At 40.4% G+C, this 21,654-nt stretch overlaps 1 protein-coding gene across 4 annotated transcripts in view; it reads right to left on the bottom strand.

The window, feature by feature from the left end:
• The window catches only part of NEO1 (neogenin 1), a 249,870-nt gene extending 235,215 nt beyond the window's left edge, over positions 1–14,655 (bottom strand). For 2 of the 4 annotated variants that reach the window (XM_023193108.1, XM_023193107.1), the window contains exon 1: positions 14,324–14,634. In XM_023193108.1, coding sequence (XP_023048876.1) covers positions 14,324–14,453 — 130 coding nt within the window. In that variant the 5' untranslated portion in view covers positions 14,454–14,634. Of the gene's footprint in view, positions 1–14,323 lie in introns of all 4 variants that reach the window. The other 2 variants (XM_023193105.2, XM_023193106.1) reach the window with 2 other exon arrangements.
• Between the last annotated feature and the right edge of the window lie 6,999 nt (positions 14,656–21,654).

Raw genomic sequence — 21,654 nt, 5'->3', positions numbered from 1 at the left:
TAGCTCCAAGAAAAAAGGCTAGCAAAGCATCTGGTTCAGCACTCATGTTGAGGATTAGAGATAAGGGACAGAAACAGACCAGGTGCAGTGGCTCACACCTGTAATCCCAGTACTTTGCGAGGCCAAGGCAGGTGGATCACTTGAGGTCAGGAGTTTGAGACCAAGCTGGCCAATGTGGCAAAACCCCATCTCTACTAAAAATACAAAAATTAGCCAGGTGTGGTGGTGCACACCTGTAATCCCAGCTATTTGGGAGACTATGGCATGAGAACCACTTGAACCCAAGAGGCAGAGGTTGCAGTGAGCCAAGAACGCACCAATGCACTCCAGCCTGGGTGTAGTGAGACTCTGTCTCAAAAAAAAGCGGGGGCAAGGGGACATAAACGAATAGAGGAGGCTGCCACAGCTAGCTCCACAATTGATTACCAGCCCTGAATGTTCAGTTTTTGAATTTCAGCATTGCAAACAACGCATTAGCAGTAAACCTCCCTGGTCTCACAGTTACCTGGCTATATCTTTCCCCTACTCCCTGCAAACCACCAGACCAGTGATAAAGGAATGTAGATCATTCTGTTAAACCAATAATCTAGGAATGTCGATCAAACTGTTAAATGGTAGCAAATCTAAAAATTTCTCTTCTTTCATCTATACCTGAAATATTAGAAGAGGAATCCACACAAACTTCAAAAGCATCCATTTCAGCCAGCAATACTGAATATATATAGACATCATCATATCATCATGGTCACCACAGACACTTGAAAAGACCTAGAAGCTAAAAGAATGATTGTTCTATCAACTGGAGCAAAAATTTCCCCTGGAAAATTTACAGAGAGAAATAAATTTTAGAATATCATTAGAATTCCCAACTGCAGAAATCCCAATTATAGAAATCCTAAAGAAACTTAAAAGAATACTGTGTATATGAAAAGACTACAATCTGAAATCAGGGAGATTGCTTTCGGCTACAAAACTACTCAATAATTTTCCAATGAAATACAATTGGGACAACAAACAGCAGATTGCACATGATGAAAAAACCAGACAAAATTGAAAATTTATCATAAAACACAAATAACAGAAATGATGAAAGAGGCATTGACAGAATTCAGCTTCCAGAAATGATACAGTAGATGGTTTAGACCAATTCTCCTGCTGCGAATAACTAAAGAAACTAGACAAAACACAAAATATCTGTGTAAAGGCAATCAAGGCAATGAGGAATTGAGGAACCAAAATCCAAAAAGAAAGAAAAGCCAAAGGGACAAATCTGGTATGTGGGGGTCCTTCTGGCCTAGAGCTATCAGCAGATTCTAAAGGCTACTGCTGGAGAGGCTGAGATGAGCACAGCTTTTGACAGACTCAAGCCCTAAGGGGACAAAAACTGGAGTGAGGGCCTGCCAAGAGGGAGGGCAGACCCCTTAAACTGTAGATCAGAATCTCAAAGGGCTACATCCAAGAACTAAAGGTATACCTAAACTATTTCAACTTACAGAGTCTAAAGCCTAATTTTAAATCACCTCAATCCCTGCATAATGTGGTATGAGACTGTTAGTACCTCCAGCATAACCACCTACTGGAAGCAAAGGTAAATCCTTTCTGGGAGAAAGCAGTATCATCCAGATAATCTAGATAATTTTTCATATACAACACCTGGCATTCAATCACAAATAAAAACATGAAAAGAAACCCTCCCAAATCAGGTGATATAACAGACATAAAAGCAAAACTCCTATGGGAACACACATGATGGAGTGGGTTAAAGGAATAAAAAAACAAGATGGAGAACTTCAGCAGAGACCTGCAAACTATAAAGAAAGAAAGAAAGAAAGAAATTACAGAACTGAAAAAGTCAATAAATGAAATTAATTCAATATAGAGAGTGCTGCCTCGAATCAGAATGTAAAGTTATCAGAGACTATTACTGTTTTCCTAACAACCAAAACAGGGCAGACAAGCTACAAATCTATAGTTTTTCTGAATCCATCAGAGACAGAAGGATGTAAGGGAGTCTAAGTGAACTAAATTCCAATGAAATTTAATTCAGAAAAAAGTATTTGAAGGATAACAGCCAAGCCAAGAACTCTTCAAAAGTGATGAAAGTGATCAGCCCACACATACAACAAGCTCAATAGGCAGGATAAATACAAAGAAAACCATAACTAGACACCATCATAGTGACATTTCTGACAACCATAACTAAAGAACAAATCTTAGAAGTGGCCAAAGGTGGGAGGTAAGCACATTACTCACAAAAGAAGAAAAATAAGACAGCTGACTTCTTACTAGAAAAGATAGAGTTCAGTGGACAATGGAATAACATATTTAAAGTGCTGAAAGAATACACTGTTTACCTAGAATTCTACATTCAGCACCCTCTCCTCAAAAGTCCAAAAATGAAGGTGAAATACAAATGTTTTCAGACAAGCTGAGAAAATTCATCTCCATCAAATCTAACTAAATGCTAAATTATATTCCCCAGGCAGAAAGAAATGATCCCAGATGAAAGATCAGAGATGCAGAAAAATAAATGAAGAGCAACTGAGAAAGGAAATATGTGGGTAAATCTAAATGAGTAACTTAATGAATTTAAATAATTAGATCTAAATGAATAGTGAGTATGAAATAACATCTGATGGATCTTAAATATGCAGAGAACTAAAATACACAACAATAACATAACATAAAAAGAGAAGGACAAATGGAATTAAGGTGTTATAGAGGCCTTGCACTGTCCATGAAATCATACAAATAACAAGTTAAAGAAACATTCAGGAAACACTAAATGAATAGTAAAAGAAATTATAACTGGCAAGCTAAAAGAGAGTGAAATACAGAATAACTTAAAATAATCCAAAGAAGGCAGGAAAAGAGAGAAAGGGGAATACAGAATAAGCAGTGCAAGCAGAAATAAATAATAAAATGGGAGGTTTAAAGCCAAATATATGAACTGTTACATTAAATAGACATGATTTAGTAAAAAGACAAAAACTGTCAGGCAAAAGAAAACAAAACCTAACCACATGCTACAAACATAAATATATGACTACAGGGCCAAATGCAGTGGCTCACATCTGTAATCCCAGCACTTTGAGGGGCCAAGGCAGGAGAATTACTTGAGTCTAGGAGTTCAAAACAAGCCTGGGCAATATAATAAGACCTTGTCTCCAAAAAAAAATTAAGAAACTAGCTGGGCATGGTGGTGTGCATCTGTAGTCCCAGCTACTTGGGAGGCTGAGGCAGGAGGATCACTTGAGCCCAAGAAACAGAGGTTACAGTGAGCTGAGATCACACCACTGCACTCCAGCCTGGGCAACAGAGTGAGACTCTGTCTCTGAATTAATTAATTTTAATAAAAGCACATAAAGTACATAGAAGTCATATCACACACACATTTAAGTTAAAATAATTCAACTATGAGAGTGAGAGAGACAAAGAGAGAGAGAATACGAACTAATATAAATAGAACAAGCCATTCTACCTGCCATTCATATAAGCACAAAATATGAGATATGAACTTCCACTAGCTGAGCTCAGCTTCAGAATGTCTTAGTATGAGAATCTCATCACACTGCAATCCCAGAGTTTAAAAAAAAATAAACAAAGTTTCTATACAATAATACAAGTTTTTCTCTTCATTTGGTAGTTAACAAAAGAAATTCTCTTCCAACATAGTGGAAAAACTGTCGATGACCAACTTATTGAGAGAGAAAATATCAGCCTCCAACTTGGGGTTTTCTTAAGGTATGTTAAAAGAGAATTACAACAACATGCAATTTTCACTTCACTCGCTGAATTTAAAGATAATGCCAAACTAAAATACAACATCAATGTACCACCTTTTTATTCATTTATTCATTTTATTTATTTATTCATTCATAAAAATGAATAACCTCCCACCTAGTCATATTCTGGTGAAATTTCTAAATCCCTACTCATATACTCACATACAAAAATCTACAGATTTTTTTTTGAAATCAAGTACCTAGTATCTAGTACATAATTACATTACATGCAGCATTAAATGCAGGACGGAGAACTGCCCAGCGAGCTGTGAAAGAAAAAGATCGTGATACAGGAATTTTATATCAAGGTCAAGCTACTATGCAAATACAGAGGCAAATCTAAAACCTTAAGTGTGAACAAAGTGGAACTGCCAAGTATCACAATGTCTACATTTCTAACCCCAAAATTTCAATGACTGACAAGGCTGACTCTGAAACAGAAATGCCTCTACTTAACTGTAACTACTCTGAAGAAGAAATAAATTTGCTTTTCCACAAAGCTTACAGAGTTTTCTTAAAAGTATTCTTCAGAAAGTGGCAAACACTAACTCCTTAGAACCTCCTAATACACACAATCCTGAAGCTTACTTCTCTGGCTTTGAACAAACTCCAGAGAAATCACTGATACATAAAATAAGCCCACAACATCTAACAGGAAATAAATGAAGTCTTAAAAAGCAAATACGTAATGATAAAGTTAATTTTCATTAAAAATTGGAATATGCACTATCTCCACCTTCCTTCCTACCATGACAGATTATTCTGCTATGAATTCATCATCATCACCCCTCTGCTACATGACAAATTATTAACTCCAGAATAAAAATGAACCTTACAAGAAATAGTTTACGGAACATTTCTGTTGCTTTTGCCTTTACTTTGCCTCATAATGCTCCGTATTTTACACTCCTGGACAAAAAACAAACAAACAAAACGCCTGCCCATCTAAAAACCCTACTTATGGCTTCAAAATCAGCTCAAGTCCTAAGAAACTCAGCTGAATATCCCAAACTAAACAAATCTTTATCCTCTTCAACACAAGCTGACTCATTTAACAATCTATTTACACATAGCCATCAAATAAACACAAAAAAATCACGTTACCTAATTTTCATGTCTTTTTAGCTAGCCTCTCCACCTAGTATACAATAAAAAACAACAACAACAATAACAGTTTACATTCCATGAATAAGCCAGGCTTTGTTCTAAGCAGGGACACATATTAAGTCACTCATTGTTCATTTCAGCCCAGTAGAGTGGGTGGCTATGATATATGTCACTTAAAGAATTGTTCAGAATTGGCTCTGTATGCCTTCATTCTCCCTGCCTACTGTTCTAATCTGGGGCCATGACATGCCTGCGGGAGTAGGGGAAATAAGTGACATTACTTTAGCACTAGCTCATTTATTCACACAGGTGTTTCTCAATAAGCCTCCATAGGCAAAATGAAATTTATCATTTTATATAATTCTTACTCTACATCCTTACCTAGCTTTAATGGTGGTATCTTCTTCTGTAAACAGAGGAACGTTTCCTCCCTTTGGAAACCCAACTACAGGCTTTCTTTTTCCTTCCTAAGTGTCATGAACTACACTTAAGGCTTGAACTATCATCTCTATCAGATAACCTGTGAGCCTAGCTTCTAGCCTAGACTTCTCAACTGAGCCCTAATTCTGCAATCCTTCCTTTTACAGGGGTGTTCTGCTGACATTTCAGGCTCAAGGTGTCCAAAATGGAACCAATATCCATTGTTCCCAAACTTGTTTCTTCTGCTGAATTCTTAATCCACTTTCCACTTTAAATCACCACAGTACCTTGGGCCAAACTGGCATTCAAGTATTTGACTAAATGAACTTAATCACTCCAAACCAAAATTGTTATTTCTGTCTTAAAAGAGGTAACAGCATGTTTCAATTCCTATTTGTTACTCAAATCAATGAATGAAATATTTAATTTTTTTTCCTCAAAACAGAACAGTTTTAAAGCTTATGAATCAACATCAGGTTAGCATGAGCAGTGGTTAGCAGGAGTCAGATAACTAACCCAATTACTCATTTGCTTATCACTAAGTTAAGAACCACAAGTAGCCATGGAAATTTTGACAAATTATAAAGTTTCAAATTATTCCTATTCTTAATTATGTATTATCTATATTTATAAATGAACCAATGATTCAAGAAAAGATACAGAAATATGAATAAAATACATGAATAGGCAATTCTCAGAAACAATATAAACCATCAATACAAATCTGAAAAGATGTTCAACTCCATTAATAATTTTAAAATATAAAATTTACAGAGTTTTTTTTTCTTCTATCAAATTGGCAAAAAGACTAAGAAGTCTGAAAATAACCAATATGTTGGCAAGGATGTGCGGAAACAGACATTCTCATTTGTTGCTCAAAGGCGTGTAAATCAGCTGTTTAGTAAACAATCTGTGTCCAGTGTCACATTTGTAATCCCAGCACTTCGGGAGGCTGAGGCAGGTGGATTCTGTATCTTTAGGCAGGTGGATTGCTTGAGTCCAGGAGTTTGAGACCAGCCTGGGCAATATGGTGAAACCCTGTCTCTACGAAAATACCCAAAAAAATTAGCTGGGCATGGTGAGGCACGACTGTAGTACCAGCTACTTGGGAGGCTGAGGTTGGGGATCACCTGAGCCTGGAAGGTTGAGGCTGCAGTAAGCTGTGATCACGTCATTGCACTCCAGCCTGGGTGACAGACTGAGAGCCCATCTCAAAATAAATAAATAAATAAAACGGTTATCACCACAAGAATTTCTGCACACAATCCCTTGAATATACAACACTATATAAATTTAAAACAACTAGTTGCCCGGGTGCGGCAGTAACTCACGCCTGTAATCCCAACACTTTGGGAGGCCGAGGCAGGTAGATCATTTGAGGTCAGGAGTTTGAGACCAGCCTGGCCAATATGGTGAAACCCTGTTTCTACTAAAAATACAAAAAAAAAAAAAAAAAAAGAGCAGGGTGTGGTGGTGAATGCCTGCAGTCCCAGCTACTTGGGAGGCTGAGGCAGCAGAATGGCTTGAACCTGGAAGGCAGAGGGTGCAGTGAGCCAAGATCACACCATTACACTCCAGCCTGGGCAACACAGCGAGACTCAGTCCCATAACAAAACAAAACAAAACAAAAATCTAGTAATCCCACCTCCAACTTCAAAAGCTTTCAACAATTAACCAAAAAGATCTTCAAATTTTACTTGTTATATTTAAAGCTATGCTGTGAATTAAAAAACTATAAATGAAACATAATTTGTTATTCTATCCCTAAATTTGTAAATAATAATGCTATTATCTTAACTAGACCTCATAAAGACACATTTTGGTGATTTTTTTAACCACTAAAGCAGAAAAACAGAAACATTCTGTTTTCAATTTCCACATGGTATCATTACAAAAATTCACTCTGCTCAGGACTCCTCAGTAAGTTTTACTATTACTGACCAATAATCAATTCTGAAAATCAGTATGATCAATCTCCAGATTTCCAAAAAACATGGGAGTAGCTGCACCCCCAGATGGCTCAATTATGAGCATTCTCATACATTCAAACACTGCAGTAATCACTTAGAGAAAATGACATATAACTCCTTCTTGAGAATTCTAGTCTACTGGCTTTATAAAACTAAGTTAGGACTACTCTAAAGATACAGAACCAAAATTATGAGGGAAAGCAGCACTATTCCTTGATAAACAGTAACACAATGATTCCAGAATGTATTTTTCTACCTACAGAAGTAATGGCACTTTCTCTCACCAAATCAAGTTACCTAATATCTACCTCACCTCCACCATTAGACCAAATGCTTCCTGAGGACAGAAAGCATGTCCAATTCATCTTTATTTCCACAGTGCAGTTTTGTGCATAATTAGCCCTCAAAGAGAGACGTTTGCAACCAGCCAAAATTATTGCAACTCTTAGCTTTGCCTATAGAACTGACTTAATAAAAAGTTAAATGTAAGGATTCTTGCTATGAAATCATTTTAAAGAAGGTTATTTCTAAGGATTCTTTAAAAAAGGAAAAGCAGAGACACGCAATCTGAACTGTAGACCACCAATCTACTAACTCCTCAGAATTCAAGAACTGACTTCATTCAGTAAGATAAAACATATATAACCAGCATACCTCTCTGCCTTTTCTTTATGTAAAGGAGTCAAACAGGGAATCAAAACCTGTTTATATAAGCCAGCTCTGTAAGCTGGTCAATTTACTTTACATCCCTTCCAAGCCTAAGAGTAAGCATCTAAATTTCTGGTAATACTATATCTTAAAATACCTCACAATTACTTAACACTGAAGCAATATAACTCAGCACTAAAGCTATTTTTACACACATAAAATAAAATCATATACAATCATTTGCAAGTAACATAGAAGATTTTCCAATCATATCCTACTTCCCACTACAAAAAACAAAAAGACGTACAATAACTTGGGCTTTAGGGAATGAAAAAAGGTGACTTTTGCATCCGAAAACCAGAAATGACCAGTGGTGGAACACAATAACTGAAGAGAAGTTATTAAGCTGAAATAAATCCACTGTTCCATAGTATGAACTTCAGAGTAAGAGAAACTTGAAGGTAGAAGGGACCTTTGAAATTACTTATTAATTAGCTCAACCTTTCAGTTAACAGACGAACCTGCATTTTAAAATATGGCCTTAAGGACCCAAAGTTCACAATTAAAAGTGGTAAAACCTTGAAAAAGTTATAAAAGTACTAGTCAATGGTATAACTCAATAGCATTACTTTTCTATAATAAATGGAACCCTGACTCCCACATACACACACAAGTTAACTTTTCACCAGCAATCCTATATGTGAGAATCCAAAATATAGAAAGACCGTAAGAAAGAATATGTTCATCACAGCATTCTTTATCACAGCAAAATATTAAAAATAACTTCAATATCCATAACAGGAGAATACACAATTAGCAGCAGAATGCAGAGGAATAAAGAACATAGGCTTTGAAGTTGCAAAGACCTGGATTCCAATGTCAACTTTTCCACATGACAGGCTGTGAGACCTTTGGCAAGGCACTTCATATCTGAGACTCAATTTCCTCATCTGTGGAATGTGAAGAAATTGCCATTTTCCTCACAAGACTGTGTAAAAGATTAAAGACATGTGAAAGAGCATGGCACAATGCCTGGAACTCAGGGAGTGTTCCATAAATACTACTTTAATTAACCACTATTATTATATTTGCTCCCTGGAATATTACATACACATTTTAAATAATGGTTATAGGAAAATCTGTATATACTGGCATGGAAGAATCTCCAACACACTCAGTGAAAAAGCAAATCAAAAAAACAATAGGTAGTATGATCCTGCTTATCTGTAAAAAAATAAAACTATACACACATATGCACATGCAAGGGAAGATATTAAAAGGGGTTACTTATGGATTTAAAAAATGGAATTTGCGGGGAGGAGTGATAAAATTTTTTATTCTATGTATTTTTATATTGTTTGCAAACAAACATATTTATGTATTTTTAAATAAGTTTTTAAAATAAAATGATTTAAAGATAATGTGACAACAGAAAAATGGTATTATGTCAAGACAAAACATTTCAAGTTATACATACACCATAATTACAATGTAAAAAGATAAAATGCCATATAGGCAGTAACTAGAAAGAAACATACCAAAATCATACCAGTGGGTCTAAATTACCTTTTTTGTCACTATTTACAAAATTTTTGAATCAAAAAAACTCTCTTCATTCTAAATGAATCCAAAATTTGGGCTCTGTTTTAAAATCATCTTTCACTAGCTTGTGTTCATGACAAAGTTGATTTTTCAAAATCTTAAACACAAAGTTTTTCCTCACTTCACTTACCTCTCCGGTCAATATGATCTTACCTACAGTTATTTCCTCTAACTGTTCGCCAATTATAGACGCAACCTTACCCAGAAGCCTAAACCAATGATATGGTAAATAGTTCCCAATTACATGGAAGTCACTAATAAAATAAAGGGTTTGGAAAAAAGACTATTAAATAGAGCCTCCATATAATGAGATTTATTAAAGTTACCCCAGTATTTTAATTGAGGTAGAGAAAAACTCATAAGGAAGAAACCAGCAATGATCAATTAAGCCAAAAGAAAAAAAAAACTACACTTTCGAATAATTTAATAGAATTGTATATTTTTAGAGTTCACAAAAAACAGTAAAGCCATTCTACATAGGTATGGTACTTTATAGTTTATGAACAATTTTACATTTTATTTTTCTGACAATCCAGTTAGGTAGGTAAGGTATTATTCTTGCCTGCCCATATCTCCCAACTTACAGATGTATGTGAAGTTGTAGAACCCTAAGTCATACTCCATATCCTCTGCCTTCATATATGTCTTTTCATTATCCCACATCATGTATTAATTTTCATACAGTTTACGAAAATCAGTCACATTTCTTATCTTCTTTGAGCACTCATCCCAGAATTCTATGATCTCTTTTGTGCCTCATTCTGACAGGCTGAGCAACGCCATCAGTCTTTTCTTTTAGATGACTCAGTAAGATCAAAGATCTTTCCAAAGATGACAAAACTAAAAAACACGAAAACTACGATATATCCAGGAGGATGACCAAGCTCACAAAAGATGTGAAAACTAAGTAATGCAAAGAGTGGCCGAAGGAATTAAGGATGGTTAACATAAAGAGGATAAGGGGGAAGGGCAGGGGGGCCCACACACACATGCAAATGTGCACACATGAAATGTGATTAGACACGTGAAGGGCCATCATATAAAGGAATCAGATTTGTGCTGTATGGCCCTAGGGGTTAAAAACAAAGGCAATTCAACATTCAGTCAACAAACATTTATTGGTTATCTTCTCTACACTACATGCTAGTGCCACATTAGGGAAACAAAAGTGAGTAAGACAACCCAGCCAACCCTTCAGAGGTTGAGACTAGCAGAAGAGACAAGAAAATAAGTAACACAAGATGAAAAGTACTCAGGAAGCTATGGGAACACAGAACAGTGACCATAACTCTCTTTGGAAGAGAGGTCTGGTGGAGAAAAATTCACTGACTAGATAAGGAGTTTCAGAAGTGGACAAGGTGAGAAGTGACAGGAAGAACAGAATGTGCAAAGGCACGGAGATCTCAAGCTGTGTCGTTAATCTGGAGTGGTGCAATGCAAGGTGTATGTTGGGGTGACAAGAGATGAGGCTTTATTGGGTTTGGGAGAACAGAGGTAAAGAATACAAAGGGCCTCACAATCTCCACGCCAAAGAGTTCTACCACCCAAGCTACAGAACGCTAGTAAGAGATTTTAAGTAGGAGAGTGGCATGCTCAGGAAAATATTTCAGAAAGCTCATCCTAGCAGGACAGACTTCTGGAGGGTAACAGTACAGACAAAGAGATTAATTATGGAGCCACTACTGTTAGCCCATGTGGGGATGAAGATGAAAAGATACCGATTCAGAGTCAAGAAATAGCTGAGAGATAAAAAGCAAAAAACACTATCAGCTATGGAAATGGGAAGAGGAGGTCTTCTTGATCTCAGCTTGGGCAAGTGGGTAACAGTGATGACCAAGGCAGGCAACACAAGAAGACAAATCCATGCAATCATTCCAACAACATGAGAGACAGGGGCCAGTAGCTGGTTTGTTCTTGCTTAGAGAATGGGGATGAAGGAATCATGAGGGAAGATGACACAGAGTTTAACTTCGAACCTGAGTAACCTAAGATGCCTATTTAGTGAAGGTAGCAAGTGGCACGTGAGAAAGCGTGAACTAAGAGAGTCCTTAGCTCACAGATAGCAACTGAGGGCAAACAGAGTATGTAAAATGAGATAAGCTTTAGACACTAATATTTAATGAGTTAAAGAAAAGTCAGAAAGACAAATGAAGAATTAATCAGAGAAGAGATTAACCTGAAGATGGGGTAATGCTGAAAAAGGTAAGCAAAGAGGAAAAAATGTAAGAAGGGTGAGGAGGGTAAAAACTACAGTGAAATGTACTGTATAAAGCAAAATTTTCTAACAGATGTTATTCAACACAGAAATGGACTACCCTGTAAGGAATGAATCACATCATGAAATAAATGGTTCAGGCAGAAGCTATAGAGTCCTCGGTGAAGAATGTTCACTCTAAACAGAGAAGACCTGCATTGCACTGGCTGCTGTCATGTCATCTTCCCCAAGGTCCCTATGTATCTTTTCAGTAATCTGCCCTTCTTCACAATACAAGATTATGTTCCTACTCAATTCCAACTCTCCTCTCTTGCTGACCATTTTCTATCACCCATCCTTTACTTTTTACTTTTTCCTCCACCTCCGTATGTCTATGTCTAACCTCAGACAGAAAAACACTTTCCATTTATCCTACTGTCCCACATCTCTATTTATCTCCACCTTTTACTACTCAACATATCTACTCTCCTACCATCTATTCACTATAATCCCCTACAAAAAGATTTCTGAGTCTATCACTCTACAAAAATAAAAAAAATGAAACTACTGACAAAGGACATCTGACTTGTGGACAGCTCGTTCCAGTTGCTGCTTACTCAGTTCTCCAGTCTCTTGATCTCTTCCGCAGTTTTATGGCAGAACTGACCAATCCCTCCTTATTGCAGTTATTCCTTTCACTTTTGCAATGAAGCACAGCGGTTTACAGGAAGCACTCTGGACAGAGAACCAGAAGATCTATGTCCTAGACCCAACTACACCACTAATTACCTGTGAGCCTCCCCACCTCCACTCCTACTCACTCTTCAGATCTCAGTTCTTGTGAGGCACCGTAACACCCAGACTAGGTTATGTCACTTCAGTACCCACTTTCTCAAAACCTATTCTCCTTTGTAGTGCTTATCACAATTCCTTAATTATATAATTAGTAGCTGGATGGCTATCTTTCCTACCCACACACCAGACGGTAAAATCCATGAAGGCAGAGAGCACACGATTTGCACCTCATCTGTGCAAAATAAAACCTGTCAATTGAGTTAATGTTGAAACAGATGTGAAGACCGCTTCCTAAGAGACTGCTTACAATATTTTACTATCCTAAGTAATAAAATCACTAGCATTTTAGTTACTTACAAAATTATTGACAAAGCTTCAAACAAAAACTCCATCTATTAACTTGAAATTTGATGAACTACATATGAACTACCATATAAAACAGACCGTGAGTAACAGGAACTTGTTTTCTAAACATTTCAGCACCAAAATGTGTTCTAAACCATATATGAACTGAATGTATAAATGTACATCATGACATAAGCGATGTTTAATTTGACATTAAAACACTACTGTTTACGTAGTTGTTTAGAGAATACCCACTGGTACTTTAGGTTTAAAGCTGTTCTTTACCATTGGCAAAAGCCATGAGCTACATACACAGCGAGGAAATGAAGTTTATCAGTCAAGTTACATTTCAGTGTGATTTTAAATAATATTTCATATAAATCAGGGAAAAACAAGTACTGGTTCAACGGTGAGATTGCTCTCAAATGTAAAAATATATCTCACACGAGTGAAAGTTTTGTCAAGTTTTATGGTACCCCACCTTGGTCAAACAATTTTAACAGATTACATGCTAATTTGACTTTCAACTGCTGAGTGTATCCTGCTCAATACCGTAAGGTCCTTCCCGGAAGGCTTGGCATTTTTGTTCGTTGGTCCCCTTAAGTAAATAGGAACGCAGGTGGTTTCGGTAATCTATAATATTCCAAAACAGAACTGAAAATGGCTTTTGAGGTTCAATATGTTTATACAATGCCATCTCAAAACATCGTACAAGTACTTAAAATCCGACGCTCAGACAATTCCCTTGGTTAAGAGTGGTTAACAGGCTGTAAATATAGTTGTAATCCCCAGGAAAGAAGAGGCATTCCGTAAGGGAAACACTAACAGATACGATCACTCCGAGCCGCTCTCCAAGGCGTCCTCGTCGTTAAATCAACACCAGGGGTTGTGAGCGGGCAATTGTGCCCCTCTGACACCCCGCTCTTCCGCAGACTTCGGGCTCCAATCCCCGCGCGAGGAGTCCCTCGAGACCAGCCAGCGCTTCCCCGAGACTTCGGAAGCTGGGAAATCCCTGGCCAGGGAATCAGGAGTTCAAGTCCCCTCCCCTTTCCTTTCCTGAAAATTAATGAATTGGCCATCCGATTGTTTATTTAATGAGGTGTGTAGTGGCCTCTACTGGTGCTAGTGTGAGCACAAGAATGTCCCACTCTTACAAGTGGGATGAACCTGGGGGAGGGGAGAGAGGCGAGGGGTGAACCTGCCTCCAGGTACAAAGCTCGGAACTAGACCTCGGCGCCCCCGACCTGCCCCCCGGCAGCCGCCCCTCCACCGGCGGCGCCCCCTTTCGCCCTTCCCCTCCCCACCACGCACGATCCCCTTTCTCTACGGCAACCGGACCCGAGGCAGAGAAGTTCCTGCACGTTTCCTCCTGGATCCTAAACAAAAACACCGCAGCCGCTGCCGCCTGAGCCGATGCCGCGCCCCCGCGCACCCCCGGGCCCGCGCCCGCCGCTTACCTGGGGACTGCGGCGCGGAGCCGCTCCTGGCGGCCGCGGCGCCCGGCGTCCGGCGCCCGAGCAGCAGCAGGCAGTAGAGCCACAAGGAGGAGGTGCTGAGGAGTCGCCGGGCTCCCCGCTCCGCCGCCATCTCTTCCCCGAGAGTGAGCGGCGTCGGCGGCGACAGCGCCGCGGAGCCCTTGCCTTCTTCCCTCCCGCGCGTCTCAGCCGGTCCCTCGCTGCAGGCTCGGCTCCCGCGGCCGCCGCTGCTCCAGCCCGGCCCGGCCCAGCCCGCGCGGCCCCTCTCGCGGGAGGGGAGACTCGGGGGCACCTCCCTCCTGCAGGGGGGCGGGGAGGGGAGGAGAGCGGAGAGGGGGAGTCAGTACATTCCGGGGCGGGGGGGGGGGGGGGGGCGGGCTCCAGGTTCCAGGCGCCGCCACCCGCCGCCGACTCCGGCTCCACACACCAGCGCGAGGGGGGCGGAGACCGAGGACGGCGCGGGCGGGGGGCGGGAGTCCCGGGCGCGCACACGCGCACGCGCACGCGCGCGCTTCCCTCGCCCGCACCCCCTGGGCTCCGCGCGCGGCCCGCCCCCACTCCAATCCCGGCTGCCGCCTCGCGGGCCGCGACGGGCCCGCTCCCCTCCCCCTTCTCCCCGGAGCCGCTGACTGGTGCGGGGCGCGCGCAGCGGGCGCTGCTGCTGGCGTCAGGGAAACCCCGGAGAAGCGGATCCTCCTCCTCCTCCCGCCCGCTAGCCGCAGCCCCTCGGCTCCGCGCGCCCCCGCCGCCTACTCCTCGCCCCGGGGACAAATTTCCCCCCTCACCTCCCCAGACGCCTCTGGCTGCAGAGACCTGAGGGCGAGAGGCGCTCCGAGCTCAGGCTGGTCCGGGAGGCCGGCGTGGGCGCGCACCTCTGCACAGTCCGGGCCTGGAGGGTCTATATAGGGCCTCAGAGGAAACCGAATGGCCTCCGGGAGGAAACCTGGGTGCGCAGTGGGTCGGCGCGGGGATTTATGTGCTCGCCAAAAACAATAGCGATCCCGCCCGGCTCTTGCTGGGCCCTGGCGCGGCTCCCGTGGGAGGGGGCCGGCCGCGCAGCCGCTGACCTCCGGCTTCCAGGCCGGGCCGCCCTCGTCGCGCGCTTCCCCCGGGCAGCGTCGGGACCCGCCCGAACCGCGCCCCCACCCGCGTCGCTCGGCCCAGGTCCAGGAAACTAGGCACAGACAAAGGTGCCCGCTGTCCACTTCCTCAGTTCGTGCGGGGGCCCCGACCGAGCCCTGGAACTCTCGGGGACCAGTCCTCCCGCAGTAACTGCTACGTTTTACCTGTACCTTTGCGGGACACTTCGCGTTTTCCTACCTGGGAATCACGTCTTTCGCTGATAAACCAAGGAGCAAGTGGGATATGATTTTAAACCACTTAGTAATCGTGAGACATCACCCAGGCTACCCAAAGTTAGGAGAAAGCAGTTTGTAGTTCCACTGCTGATGAGATTATTGATCATTTTGTATACTGCATCCATGGAAATTTTTTTAAAAAAATTTCTTTGTATGATTACGCAATCAGAGTCGTCTTTGGTGGTTAATAGGAGTTGGGTTTTATTCATTCTTCTGTACAGTCGATAACCGAAATGTCTTGCTTCCCACAAGAAAATGGCTATTTCACTAACATATCCCTCTGTGCTTTCTCGTAGTTACTTTCTAAAGATATTTTATTCTAAAGCGCCAAAATGAACAATATAAGACATGGATTCACATCGGGAGGGAAGAGCTCAGAATCTTCCTAAAAGCTCTTAAATCATCAAAACGGTGAAATTAGGAATTCTCATCCCAGTTCTTTGAAACAATTGACTTAATAGAGGAAACACACGCTTATGGTTTTTCACTAGGGAAAATACCATTTAAATACCTTTTTGTTTTGGTTAGACTTGTTAACCAGCAAAAATATTTCCTAAATACCCGTGATTGACCTGTTAAATTAGAAATAGATTACCTCCCAATTACTTCACAAGTATTTGCTTAATTAACCTTTAATAATCACATCATTATTCAGTTTTCTGAGATAATTAATGAGAAAAGCTCTTTGAAAACTGTAAATTGCCTTGCAAATGTTAATTTCCTGATATCTTTTCTAAGTCTGGAAAGATTTCATTATATTAAACCTAAAACGTCTAATATGACTTCTGAGATGAAGCTTACATCTGTCTCCAAGTTTTGAAAAATACATGAGTTGTGGTTAGTGACAGACTGATTTTCATATATGACTTCTATGAACTGTCTCAGTAATTTATCAGCCCACTGTGTATATCAGTTTTATATCAAAAAGTTTAAAGCAGTTGTGTATTTCTGGCTTGTGATTAAATCACAATTTTAATAAAACCCACTCTATTAAACCACTAATAGATGGAGCCCCAGGTTAAAGCTACAGATCCTAAATCAGTTAAGATAGTTAAATAACTCAGGCACACACTTGAATTCAGCTCCTTTGTTTCAAAGTCACTGACACTGTCGACTTGCCCTTTAAAAATCATCATTGATTGTAATTAACCTGTTCTTTGTTTAGTAAAGCATATCTGAGAAAAGATTTTCTTAGGCATCTCTTTTATCATTCTTATTCTCCCAGCAAGATTTTCAACAAATACTTCAGCCTGCACCTATACTGCCAATCAACACTTTTATATTGTCTAAACTATCAATCTATGAAGAGATATTAAACCACTTGTGAAATTAACAGTTTTTTCATCTACGTAAAGTTAGAACATGAGGCCCATGTTCAAGGAATAAGTGCACAAAGAAACCTTAGAGCAAAGAAAACAGAGTGGCCATTGTATGTCAGTAAAAGTTATCGAAATGCAGGCCAAAAATAACTAGACTGATATCTTGTGAAATTTATGCTAATGTATTTTGATGTAAAAATTAAATGAAATATTAAAGCCTACAAATATAAAACTTGGTAGGAATCTTATTCTCTATAGTAAAAGGATTTTTTTTTTCAACATTAGAAAGGACATACAATTCAGTGTTTAACTGCTGGCGGTAATGAGATTCTGCAGCTGAGTCCCTGGCTGTGGATCCCAGTATCCGAGGTAGAGAAGAAGAAAGCTAGTCCACTGACTAGCAAGATCTCAGGATAGAACACTTCCGAGTCACAGCAGACTTCAACTAGAAGTTGCCCCAGTCTTAAGAAAGTGATTTTCTTCTGCACAGAGATTGTTATTTTTATATTTGCCCTTTACTTTCCACTAGGTAAGAATTTTTTTTTCTCCTGTTCTCCTTCAAAAGCCACCTGTTCTAGGGAGCCATCTCTGATTAAGCGTAATTAAAAAGGATGTGTGCTCCTTTTTAAGTACAAGGCCTGCTCAATATTAATTTTGCTTGTCACATGTTGCTTAATTACATATCTTTAGTTCAACAACAATCTATTAATTCAGCAAAAATTATTGAGGACCTGTTTTCACCAAGTATTGTGCTGGATGCTGGGATAACAACATTATTGGTTCATTCATTTAATATTTATAAAGTACATCCTGTGTCTCTGGTCCTGGCTTGTGTCAAGGGAAGACAGTGATGAGCCAGATAAACAAAGTTCCCAGTCTAGCAGAAAGGGTAAACAATTATAACAAAGAAGTGTAAAGACTGTTATGGTAAGGAAAGATAAGGAGTGTGGGAAAACTTAGTAAGAGCATCTAACTTGACTATATTGTGTGTGGGGGTGGGGGAAGGAGAATTAGAGAAGCATTGGCCTCTAAACAGAGACCTGAAGGTAGATAGGAGTCAGCCACGCCTACAGGTGGGATTTGACCCAGATTTGCATTTTAGAAGGAACACTCGGGCTGTTTCTTGGAGTGTAGTTTGGAAGAAGTTGAGACCCAAAAACAAAACCAAAAAAACCAGTTCAGATTTTGTTACAGTAGTCTAGGGAGGAGATGATGATGGCCTGGAGTAAAGCAGAGAGGATTAAGAAAAGTGAACAGATAAGAGAGAGATTTAGGAGATAGAAACAGCAGGGATGTGTGGGAGAGATAGGAGATGTGGGTAACTCAGGTTTCAACTTGGGCAGCTAAATGAAGGTGGTGGCATTCGCTGAGGGGGGAACGAGAAAGAGGAGCAGATGGGAGACAATGTTAGTTTAACTTTGGACAAGCAAATTTAAAGTACCTATGCATACATAGGTACTTTAAATATATCTGAGTAGAAATATCAGTAAGCCGTTCACTACTTGGATCTGGAGTTTAGCAGGGAGATAGGACTGGAGAAGTGAGTCATCAGCATATACTACATATGCCTGAGTATAAGGTGCCTCTGAGCATAAGGTGAGCCTCCATTTTTCCAATTAAAATCCACCCCACTCCCCCAGGCCCCTCAGCGGCTCACACTGGTAATCCCAGCACTTTGGGAGGCCGAGGCAGGCAGATAGCTTGAGCTCAGGAATTCAAGACCAGAGTAGGCAACAGGGCAAAACCCAGTCTCTACATTAAAAAAAAAAAAAAAAAATTAGCTAGGTGTGGTGGTGTGTGCCTGTAGTCCCAGCTACTTGGGAGGGAGGATCACCAGCCTGGGAGGTCGAGGCTGCAGAGATACGTTATTGTGCCATTGCACTCCAGCCTGAGTAACAGAGCAAGACCATGCCTCAGAAAATGAAAACAAAAACAATCCTCCCCCATAAAACTTTGTGGCCAACTTGAACATATGAACTTTTAGAGATACAGATGAAATAATCAGGGCTCTGCAGCTATAAAAAAGAATGAGATCATGCCTTTTGCAGGAACATGGATGGAGCTAGAGGCCATTATCCTCAGCAAACTAGCACAGGAACAGAAAACCAAATACCGCATGTTCTCACTTATAAGTGGAAGCTAAATGACAAGAACTTATGATCACAAAGAAGGAGACAGCATACACAGGGGTCTACTTTAGGGTAGAGGGTGGGAGGAGGGACAGGAGCAGAAAAAAATAGCTTTTGGATACTGGGCTTAATTCCAGGGTGATGAAATAGTCTGTACAACAAACTCCCGTGACATGAGTTTACCTGTGTAACAAACCCTTCACATGTACTCCCAAACCTAAAATAAGTTTAAAAAATTAAGAAGTAAAAGTTGGGAAAAAAGAAATAATCAGGGCTCTATTTATAATATTTAATATATTAATTTAATTATGCTTACTTTAAATTACATATTATATAAATATAATCTTTAAAATAATTTTATTGAAATTCTTCATAGTGCCTTTATCATCACAAGTGTCTCATTTGGAGTCTCTAACATATTTCCCAGGACATACCATGTTCACTTCTACCCAAGTTTTTAACTCTATATATAATGCTGTCACTGAGAATTTTATTCCAAGCCACAAGTATCTAATCACACTACATCATTCATCCTGTAATTATATTCACGTACCATATTGCTTTTTATAGTGACTTTTAAAGACTTGTTTACAAGGACATCCAACACTTCCAAGTGTGAAGATACTTCCCTAGAAGTAATTTTAAAGTCTGTGTTCAATTTGTTTCCTTTCTTTTCAATTCTGTCAGGTGGCTTTGTATGAGCATTGAATGAGATCATTTCATGCTAATGTACATTTCCCCAAAAAGCATTTTGTTGTTCAAAATAATTGAGAACATCCAGTAACATGAACGACTTTTGTTTTTTTTTGTTTTTTTTTTTGTTTTTTTTTCCCGAGACCAGGTCTCTGCTGCCCAGGCTAGAGTGCAGTGGCACAATCACAGCTCACACAGCCTCAACTTTCCAGGCTCAAGCAATCCTCCCACCTCAGCCTCCCGAGTAGCTGGGACTACAAGTGCATGCCACCACACCCAGCTAATTGTTTGGGTTTTTTGCATAGACAAGGGCTCACTATGTTGCCTAAGCTGGTTTTGAACTCCTGGGCTAAAGCTATCCTCCTGCCTTGGCCTCCCAAAGTGTTGGGATTATAGGTGTGAGCCACCATGACTGGCCATGAAGGACTTTTAAGGGTGAGAATATAAAGTGACTCCCTGTTTTCTGATTTTGGTGGGAGAAAGAGGGCTGTGTCTTATATTTGGGTATGTACAGTAATGCCAACAGAGTGGTTGAGATTGCCCCAGGAGAGTTTAGGATGGAACCAGGATTGAGGATTGAGGACTGGGACCAAACTGGAAGAACACCAACACATGGAAGGCATAGAGCAAAAAAAAAAAAGAAACTTGCAAAGAAATAAGCAGACATGTAACAAGAAAACCAGGAGCATGTGGTATCACAGAAGCCAAGAAAAAGTGTTTCAGGAATGCTGAAGTGGTCAATAGTGTCACACACTCCTGAAAGATCAAATAAGGTAAGACCTGGAAACCATTCGTTGTATTTAGTGATAAGGTAGGTAGGTAACTGCAACCTTAGTAAGAGAGTTACAGCAGAGAGTAAGGCCACCTAGTTGCTATGGCTTGTCACTGAGTATGAACTACTTCTTCAAGAAGTTTACCTGTAATAGGAAGGAAAAATTGGTAACTCTAGAATAGATTTTAAGAGGGCAGTAGATTTAAATGCTGATGTAAGGAGCCAACAGAGAGGGAAGTGTTGAAAATTTAAGAGAGAAAGGGGATAATTGATAGCTTTAGAAACGGTGCAGTAGATAATTTGGCAGCCGTTATTCCGCAAAGCCCATGATTATCTGACCTCAGTAGTCTCAGGCAACTGGCAGAAGGCAAAAGAACTTCACAGAACAGAGGCACACCCTGGCCCTGTGGTTCCCAGGCAGGCTTCAGCTGTATTTGAGCATGTTTAGTTCTTGTAGTATCTTAATTAATGCTGAAAATAAGAGGCAACATCCTGACATTTGCTACCTAGTCCCCTAGAATTCTATCCTCAAAAGACACATGACTGGGTCCCAACAGGCAGCAATTATAAAACAAGTCAGACCAGCTTTCCAGCAAAAATGGTAGGATCTTGCTTTTTGGTTACAAATAACAGAGACCCAATACAAAATACTGTCTTTTTTTACTTTCTTATTTTTTAATTTAATTTAATTATTATTATTTTTTGAGACAGAGTCTTGCTCTGTCGCCCAGGTTGGAGTGCAGTGGTGTGATCTCAGCTCACTGCAAGCTCCGCCTCCCAGATTCACGCCATTCTCCTGCTTCAGTCTCTGGAGTAGCTGGGACTACAGGCACCCACCACCACGCCTGGCTAATTTTTTTTGTATTTTTAGTAGAGACGGGGTTTCACTGTGTTAGCCAGGATGGTCTCCATCTCCTGACCTCGTGATCCGCCTGCCTCAGCCTCCCAACGTGCTGGGATTACAGACGTGAGCCACTGTGCCCGGCCACAAAATACTATCTTAAGCAGAAAGAAAGTGTATTAGAAGGACCCTGGCATTTTA

Source organism: Piliocolobus tephrosceles, chromosome 6 (genome assembly GCF_002776525.5).
Source record: "Piliocolobus tephrosceles isolate RC106 chromosome 6, ASM277652v3, whole genome shotgun sequence".
In the NCBI taxonomy this organism is placed as follows: domain Eukaryota; kingdom Metazoa; phylum Chordata; class Mammalia; order Primates; family Cercopithecidae; genus Piliocolobus; species Piliocolobus tephrosceles.
Note: the sequence above shows the minus strand (reverse complement) of the source record. Positions and strands in the feature narration are given on the sequence as shown.